The sequence below is a fragment of the Babylonia areolata genome, chromosome 26 (assembly GCF_041734735.1).
Source record: "Babylonia areolata isolate BAREFJ2019XMU chromosome 26, ASM4173473v1, whole genome shotgun sequence".
In the NCBI taxonomy this organism is placed as follows: Eukaryota; Metazoa; Mollusca; class Gastropoda; order Neogastropoda; family Buccinidae; genus Babylonia; species Babylonia areolata.
This window is the reverse complement of record NC_134901.1, coordinates 22,837,487-22,847,486: the sequence shown is the minus strand read 5'-3', so window position 1 is coordinate 22,847,486 and position 10,000 is coordinate 22,837,487. Positions and strand designations below refer to the sequence as shown.

The 10,000-nt window shown below is 40.8% G+C and overlaps 1 protein-coding gene across 1 annotated transcript in view; it reads right to left on the bottom strand.

Annotated features, from left to right (window-relative positions):
* LOC143300270 (uncharacterized) overlaps nucleotides 1-10,000 on the bottom strand; it is a 39,799-nt gene that overhangs the window by 18,891 nt on the left and 10,908 nt on the right. Inside the window, exon 2 of the mRNA XM_076613865.1 lies at nucleotides 6,931-7,029. Coding sequence (XP_076469980.1) covers nucleotides 6,931-7,029 — 99 coding nt within the window. The remainder of the gene's footprint in view (nucleotides 1-6,930; nucleotides 7,030-10,000) is intronic.

Sequence of the window (10,000 nt, the reverse complement as noted above, 5' to 3'; positions counted from 1 at the left end):
CAAGATATATATATATATATATATATATTTAAAGAGAAAGAAGGAGACAAGGAGAGAGAGAGAGAGAGAGAGAGAGAGAGAGAGAGAGAGAGAGAGAGAGAGAGAGAGAGAGAGTGTGTGAGAGAGAGTGAGAGAACTCAGAACTCGAAACGGTTTTATTCAAGAGTTAAGACTTTAGGCATGACTTTTTTTTTCTTCCATTCTGTCTTTAAGGGGAGATAGAGAGAGACACACAGACAGGCACAGAGAGAGAATTCAGGAAGAACTGAAAACGTTTTTATTCAAGGAATGAGATCTCTCTCTCTCTCTTTCTCTCTCTCTCACACCACACACACACACACACACACACACACACACACACACAGAGAGAGAGAGAGAGAGAGAGAGAGAGAGAGAGAGAGAGAGAGAGTCTTGCACGCTTCAGTGTTGACGTTAATCGCACCAAAGCGGCAAATTGGCGATCAAGCCTGAAATGGCACCGCCCAGGGGCAGTACCCAACGTAACAGCCAACAACAGAGCGCGACAGGTTTGTTCTTCTGACAGAACTCTCGCTCTCTCTGTTTCCCTTACACACACACACACACACACCACACACACACACACACACACACACAGAGCCCCACACACATACACGCACGCACACACACAACACGATTTAATCCGATTCGTTGTATCAGAAAGGGAAAGAAAGAACAAAAGAACAGTGTTAATCATCACTAATCAGATTACTGACTCCCTTCCACAAGTCATCAATTAATCTCTTTGATCGGAGCAGTGATGTGTTCTAAAACCTTGACGCCGTATGTATATATTGCAGAGAAAAACATACAGCGAGCACACACACACACACACACACACACACACACACACACACACACACACACACACACACACACACACATTGATTTATGTGGTGCACATGACCCAGGCCTCCCAAACCCAAGTTGTATACTTTGATATTTCAAAGGCTGTTGATTTAATATATTTTGATATATGTGCCTTTGATGCCTTTGACATACGCGGCAAACATATTTTAAGACGATCCACCCTGTAGTTTTCAACAGGCTGAAAAAAAAATTGCAATTAGTTCCCCCTGATGCTCCACAGGGACACTTACAGGGATACTTACTGAACCCTTTACTTTTCCTGGTGTATATACACGACGATTGAAGACATCAATCCGTCATATGCTGATGACACTGGTCTATATTTAGCACCATGAAATCCCGATATTATTTGAAGAGATATAATCAAAATCGATCCCCCACCCCACCCCCACCAGCCCGCCCCACTTGTAATGAAGGTTATATTAGACCAGAAAACACATATACCAATTCCAGAACAGATCATCACCATCATAAATATGAAAAAGAAAGAAACAGCAAAAATGACACCACGTAATCAGTTTCCATCAAAACTTAGTGACGCATTGTACAGTTGTATACAAAGCGTATACATAAACATTGACTAGATCACTTCACATAAGTTATATCATTCATTTTTGCAAGGGTTTTTTCTTTTGCATACCCCCTCTCCCCACCACACACACTTGTAACCACTCGCTTCCATACACCCCCTCCCTCCCCTCCCTCGCACACTCATACCAATACACATAAACATTTTATATGCTAACAGACACTCTCGAGGAATAGGGAATGAAAATATCTTCCCTGATACATGGTAAAAAGGAGCACGACTGTGAACAACAGTGTTATGAGCATGATCTTCTTTCCTTTCCCTATTCTCTTATTAGTGTTATTTTCTAAATCCTTTCTTTCTCATTTTCCCCTCTCTTTTACACAATTTACCCTTAAGTAGCAAAGTTACAAATAATTCTTATACAAAAATTACATTATCCATTGTGCACAACAACTTGTTGCAATGTTGTTTTTTCTCTTTTTGTCTCCCTCCTCCTCCACTCACCCCTCTCTCTCCTTTTCCAATAACAGTTTACATACATAATTTTGCACAACTGGAACAAATAAATCTGCATTTACACATTATGAATATCATCCAGCAAGGTATACACTTACAGAGGGAGTGTGTGGTGTATTCCAATATCTGTTGAAACAAATTTTCATGAAGAAACCAGTTTTGAGCAAACTGAGCAAATTTGCCCTCAATATACACCATTGCCCTGATTTCCTGATAGTTACTTTCTATAACTGTGAAGAAAGCTCGTACATTTGGCAGTGAGATATTCATGTTATATTTGTAGATATATAATTTAGCAAGTACAAGGATAAAGTCAAAACCTTTGTCTGTGATCACCCCATTTTTACAACTAAACAGTACCAATTCCTCAGACAGAACCAATGAATTACAATGTACACATTTTTCAATTAACACCTTTAGTAACTCAGTCCAAAAGTTTGTGAGATTTTACAATACCAAAACAAATGCTGTATGGTTTGGACTTCACTATTACAAAAGGAACACAGCGGATCGTCAATGATTTTGCAGTCATATAAAAACTTTCTTGCAGGTAATAAGCGGTGTAAAATTCGAGCCTGGAACCACTTCAGTTTCACATCATGAAATTTAAAGCACCGTAAAAATATTTCTCTCCATTTCAGATAATAATAATAATAATGGATACTTATATAGCACACTATCCAGAAATCTGCTCTAGGTGCTTTACAAAAACGCTTTTGATAACATAAAACATATCTATGTTACATACACACACCAAAATGTGACCACACACACACACACACACGCACGCACGCACGCGCACACACACACGCACGCACGCACGCACGCACACACACACACTGCATACAAACTTATTTACATACATGTGTATCTAACAGCTACCCTAACACATACGCACACATAGGCAGGCACAAACTTACATAAACACACGCACACACAATACACATTCATATACATGCATGTAGTTGTGGACCTGCCACAATTGAACTTATTGCTGAGGGAAAAGGCGAGTTTTGAGACGAGATTTAAAAGATGCGAGGGAATCAGAATGACGGAGGTTATCAGGGAGCTTGTTCCACGTCTTTGGCGATTGAAAAGAAAACGATCTGTGTCCATAGGTCTTACTTCTGACGTGAGGTATCCTGAGAAGTCGAGTATCAGAGGAAGAACGGAGCTGGCGAGACGGGGTATAGATATGGATGAGTTCAGAAAGATACTTGGGGCCAGATCCGTTGACTGCAGAAAAGGTCAGAGTGGATAGCTTATAGTCTATTCGATCAGAAACAGGCAACCAGTGGAGAGACTGAAGGAGAGGAGAAACATGGTCAAATTTAGAAGCTCTGCAAATGAGTCTGGCAGCGTTATTCTGAATTCGTTGGAGTCTGTCTAACAGGTATTTGGGAAGGCCGGCCAAAAGAGAGTTGCAGTAATCCAATCTTGAGAGAACCAGAGAGCATACAAGTGTCTTGGTTGCATCGGTTGAGAGACAGTGGCGGATAGAGCTGATTCTACGCAGTTCCAAATAGGCAACTTTACAGATATTCGAAATGTGCTGTTGGAAGGAAAGAGACTGGTCCAGGATTACACCAAGACTGCGAACAGAGGGAGAAAGTGAAACAGGTGTGCTATTGATCAGAACAGAGTCAGGAAAGGAAGGATGTTGACGAAACTTCTTTGGACAGGTTATCATCAATTCAGTCTTATCATCATTTAATTGCAGCTTGTTGAGAGTCATCGAGTCCTTTAGGCCAGCAATGCACTCCTGTGTTTGAGTCACCAGTGCATCAAATTCAGCTATGGAAGCCGACTGATAAAGTTGTGTGTCATCAGCAAAGCTCTCATGCGACATCGCATGATGACTGATGACATCCGACACAGGAGCCGCATACAGCACGAAAAGAACAGGACCTAGGACGGACCCTTGTGGGACACCATATTTCAAGGCAGATACTCTAGAGTATGTACCATTTACACACACTTTCTGTGTACGATCTGACAGGTAAGACGTGATCCATGCTAGTGCAGTGTCACGAATACCAAAGGAAGTTTTAAGTCTGTTCAAGAGGATAGAGTGGTCGATAGTGTCAAAAGCTGCTGACAAATCTAAGAGAGCGAGAACAGATATCTTATCCTCATCAAATCCCGAAAGCAAATCATTCACTATTCTAAGAAGGGCTGTTTCGCAACTATGACCACGTCTATAAGCTGACTGGTGGGAATTAAGTAAGCCATTCTGCTCCAGATGAGCTAAGAGCTGAGACAATATGATCATAAAAACATTCAGTCCACCTGACAACCGCTGATGGAAGTATATCTGAAGCAAGAAAAATAGATTGTATTTTTTTGTTTTCTCCCGAGACCACCATCCAAGTTTTAGTTTCCATAACGCAGTAATGAGGGGACAACTCAATATATGTGTCTAAATTGCTCTATTGCTTGTATGACTCCTGTATGCAAACTGTGAAAGGAGTACCTCCTGTGCTCTTACTTTAATTCCAGTGATTTTGCTGTTTTGTCTAATAGACTGACAACACTTCAGCACGAATTAAGTACAAATACAGAGAGCGTGGGTCTCCTTGTCGGACCCCTCTTCTGATGCTGAACAATTTGGAATACTGACTTGACATTATTGTAAAAATATTTTAAAAAGTGTAAACCCACTTAATTATATCAGGGAAAAAACAAACAAACAAACCCAAACCCAACAAACTTTAGTGCTTTGTGCAGAAAGGACCAAGAGACACTATCGAACGCCTTCTCACAGTCTACCTTAAGAAGCGCATCAATTCTGATTTGGAGAAAACCGTCGACTGGGCAAATCGGTGGAAATTAAAATTCAATAAAGGAAAAGCACAGCTGCTTCTCTACATGCTCCGCGACAGTCAACAGGTTTTTACCTTTGATATTCAGTTAGAATAACCTTCAACATGCCAGTATGCATAAAAACCTCGGTGTTCACTTCAATATTAGCAAAATGACTGCAAATAGGGAGAGCATATAAAAAAGTTATTGCTAATAAAAAGCCAAGATGTTGATTTCTTGCATGAAGTATTATGAATATAATACAATACAATGACTCACAGATCTCAATACTCGAGTGGTATTACTGGTGTTGCAGCTGTGGCTGACATATACAAAACAATACAATGTGATACGATACAGCACAATACGATACAAAACAATGTAATACAATGACCACCTACCTCAACATCGGTGGTGATTAGTTACTTATGGGGTTGTGAAACCTGACTGACGTAGTGACTGACATTTACGATACAATAGAATACGATAAAATAGAATGCAAACACGATACAGTACCATACAATACGATGCGATACGATAAAATACAACACAATACAACGTCAGTAACGCACTACAATACGATACAATACAATGAGCACATACTTCAACGCCGATGGTGGTTTTATTCTTGTTATTTGTGTTACTACTTACGATGCGATACAACAGGATATAATACAGTGTAGTACAATACTACAACACACAGTGTAGTGCATGCAATACAATATAACATAATCCATAGACCACAAACCTCAAGACTTGTGGTGATGTTACTGGTGTTTCATTACTGTGGCTGACGTGTCTGTGACTGACCGCAACAGGACGACACGATACGACACAACAATACAGCACAATGCGTGTATACTATGTGTAGGTTATGCTGAACTTTTGTTTAAAAAAAGGGATATACTTATTATTTCAGGTACAAGAAAACTTTTCAATGCATGTCTTTTTTTTTTTTTTTTTCGTTTGGATGCTCCTTCGTCCTTTTCTTCTGAAAAAAAAATCTCCCCCTGTCTTTCTCTTTTTGAATGTCTTCTTTTTGATTTTGTTTAGCTCTTATAGTTTGTCATGTTGCTGCCAATACAAAATCGAGGGGGCAGTTGAAGTAGATAAAATTTGACATCACTTTGTAAATACTTTTCATCCAACTCAAGCGTGCATGAAGATGCGAACGACATCGCAGATGACACCCCCTCTCCACGCCCCGCCCCCCCCCCTCCCCCGCAAACCACCCGCCCCCCAAAACAAACCCAACAACAACAAAAAAGAACAAAACAACAACAACAACAAAACTATAAGTGCAAAAACAGCACAACACAATACAGCACAACACACTGAAACACACTATTACAACACAATACAATACAACATAATAATATTATGATGACGATAACAGACAACAAAAATGTCGATGGTGGTGGTGTTAACTGAGTGGTGTCAAGTGTTGTTACACCACTGTGGCTAACACGACTGGGTACTGACCACAGCACGACGATGCAATATCATACAATACGATACAATACAATACAATACAATACAACACAATTACCACAGGCCACACCACCAGAGGTGATGATGTCGCGGGTATTACTACAGTGGCTGACATATCTGGCAGGACAATACAATACAATACAATACAATACAATACAATACAATACAGTTTCAGTTTTCAGTTTCTCAAGGAGTCACTGCGTTCGGACAAATCCACTATACGCTACACCATATCTGCTAGGCATATGCCTGACCAGCAGCATAACCCAACGTGGCATGCATATGATTATATCTGCGTACCTATCAGAGTGGATTTATTCTACATAATTTTGCCAGAAGACAACACTCTCGTTGCCATAGGTTCTTTTTCAGTCGCGTCAAGTGCGTGCTGTACACGGGACCTCGGTTTATCGTCTCATCCAAATGATTAGACGCTCAGTTTGATTTTCCAGTCAATCTTGGGAGAAAGGGCGAGAGCGGAATTCGAACCCTGACCCTCACCGACTCTCTGCTGAGCGTCTTTACCATTCTGCCACTTTCCTCCTTACAATACAATACAATACAATAAGAAAAAGCGCGGGGTAACGCAACGTAACGTACTACAATACAATACAAAACAAAACAATACAGTACAGTACAATGTAATAGAATGCAATACAACGCAACGAAACGCAACACAACACAACGCAAAGGGCACATACCTCAACACCCGTGGTGCTACTGTTGTAACCACTGTGGCCAACAGTCCTGGAACTGACCACCGCCGTGCCAGAGCAGCAGCAGCAGAAGCACTGGGGGGTCTGCGGAATTTATTCCTGATGATGCTGTCCACGTCGCGCACTTGCTCCGTCAGTCGTCGATACTCTCCCTTGGTATTGGGGTGAAGAGATCAGTTGACAAAAATCTCGCTCTATCTCTCTTTCTATGTGTGTCGTGTGTCTCTCTCTGTGTGTGTGTGTGTGTGTGTGTGTGTGTGTGTGTGTGTGTGTGTGTGCTATTGTCTGTGAATTCAGCCATTAGTCTTTCAGCTAAAGTACACGTGACATTCAACTTGTAAAGCGCAAACCATTTTTATAAATCAGAACATGCATGATGCAGCCTATGACAGTCCATCGCGGCCAACTTATATATCTCGGCTTGAATTTTATAACAGTGGAGAATTTCTTTTTACCAGTTATACCCCGGCTATCTCGGCTAAGAGGGCTTTGGGACAGTCAGTGTTGGGATGGTCCCCAAAAGCCAGTTGGCCCCCAAGGCTGCAGCACTGAGAGCCAGTGCAATCTTGCCACCTAGGTTGAGAGTCATAGTCCTTCAAAAAAAAAAAGGAGAGTAAACATGACCATTCATTAAAACTAGCATCACAATAAACTTAATCAATGAAATTGACGTGGACGTGGAAAGAAGAAAACCGCACGTCAAAGAATCAAATACAAAGCCGACTGTCTCTGCTACCATATCATATCTGGAACTGCACCTCTACACCTCTCTAACATCTTTAGAATCTATGTATCCTCCCATTCTCTTCGCTCTGCTGCTGATGATAGAACCTTCCACGTCCCAAAATAAGAAAAAGAGAACAGCACGGTGATCGAGCCTTTTCATAATCTGCTGTTCAAATATGGAACTCTTTGTCTCATTGCGTCCGTCACAGCCCCTCGCTGCCTTGCCTTCCTTTTAAATCTAACCTCAAGACTTTCCTCTTCCAGCAGCTTTTCCTCTAGACCCTCTCTCAATCATAAAAGCAGTTAGTTGATTGTGTAGGTATATTTGTAACGCTGTATTGTGTGTGCGTCGAATGTAGAAATGTATGTATGGATGGATACATACCCGCATGCATGTACGTATGTATGTATTGTACGTACGAGTTTGTATGCGCATACATATGTTTATTGTGCATCATTGTGAGCTGAGAACTGAGTGTGTTTCGTATGTGTGTGTGTGTGTGTGTGTGTGTGTGTGTGTGTGTGTGTGTGTGTGTGTGTGTGTGTGTGTTGTAAAGCACTTTGTGCAACGAGGAAAGCGCTGATACATGTCCAATTATTACTATTGTTATTGTCATTATTATGTTTATTACAATAAGAAGAGTAAACAATCATTTCTTGCAACACGCAAACTTATCCACACACCCACACCCATACAAGTGCGCATGAATTCAGTGCTTGGGTCTAGTGAGGATAATACGAGTACAAAACAAAAACCCCCAAAGCAACGAACAAACAAGAAAAAAACAAAAACAAAAACAACGATGCACGTATGTATGTAAATAGGCGATGTATATGTACGGAACATTTTAGTGTTATGTTCCGTCTTGCATATGTAATCGTGTGTGTGTGCATGTGTGTGTGTGTGTGTGTGTGTGTGTGTGTGTGTGTGTGTGTGTCCGTCCTTGAATATATCATACAAATATTCGCATCTTTTAGCCTGATCCAGTTCCACGAAAGGTTATGCATAACATGACACTAAACAGTACAAAAAACAAAACAACAACAACAACAAAAAACCCACAGCGAGAGAGAGAGAGAGAGAGAGAGAGAGAGAGAGAGACAGACAGACAGACAGACCAGGAGATACTGGGACAGAGAGACTGAGACAAAGTGAGACAACCAAACCAAGTAACCAAGTACTGTGACGAAGAACACAGAAAGCCCAGTGTGTATTAAAATCAGGGGCCTGCATGAGTGTAGTATGGATAATGAGTATACGGTTGTATGGATATATGTTATGTATGTCTTCAGAACGGTTCTGCGTATGTGCGGAACATTTAAAGTCTGTCTGTCTTAGGTTATACTTCCTGCCTTTTCTTCATTCTGTGTGATCGCAAACTATCACTGTGCTCACCTTCGTTAACTTGTTTTTATCCATATTGTCTGAAACATAAGAAACACATCCCCATTGCTGTTGATATTCCTTCACAATACCAAGAACAAGAATAACAAAATGGATGATAATTAGTTGAATAATAGAAAGAATAGTACTCTCTACAAGTATCAGTATCAGTAGCTCAAGGAGGCGTCACTGCGTTCGGTCAAATCCATATACGCTGCACCACATCTGCCAAGCAGATGCCTGACCAGCAGCGTAACCCAGCGCGCTTAGTCAGGCCTTTCTCTACGCAGGAAAGTCTTCAATGTTTACATCGCAGCCAAATACAATGGATAGCAGTTACATTCAAAGGTATGTCTTTTGTTGTAACCTATCCTGTTACGCCCAGATCTATGTCTTTTGTTGCAATCAATCGCAGGCCACTATGCATAACTGTTACGTTCACATTCATGCCTTTTGTTGCAACCAATCCCGAACTGTGGACACCAGTTACGTCCAGATTTATGTTATTTGTTGCAACTAAACACAAGGAACTGGATACCAGTTACGTCCAAATTTATGGGATTCCAGTTACGTATAATGCACGTTTTTGTTGTAACCAAATCAAGTTACAATGGATGCCAAATTACCTCCAGATCTATATCTTTGCTGCAACCAGCACAAGCGACTATGGATTTCAGTTTCATCTAGATCCATGTCTTTGTTGAAACTTAGGTTGCGAAAGTTGGACATTATAGCCTACACGCAATTTGCACTATTACATCTGAAATCATTGCAGTAACACCCACCCTACCTGACAACTGCTTCCGATGAGTTCGCAGAAAATCCACGAACACTTTTGGAGCCGAAGAAAGAAAATCAGACATGGAAGATGATTAAAAAAAAAAAAAAAAAAATGAAATAAAGAAGTCCGATGTTCACACTTTTTTCTAAGACGTGATACGTGAG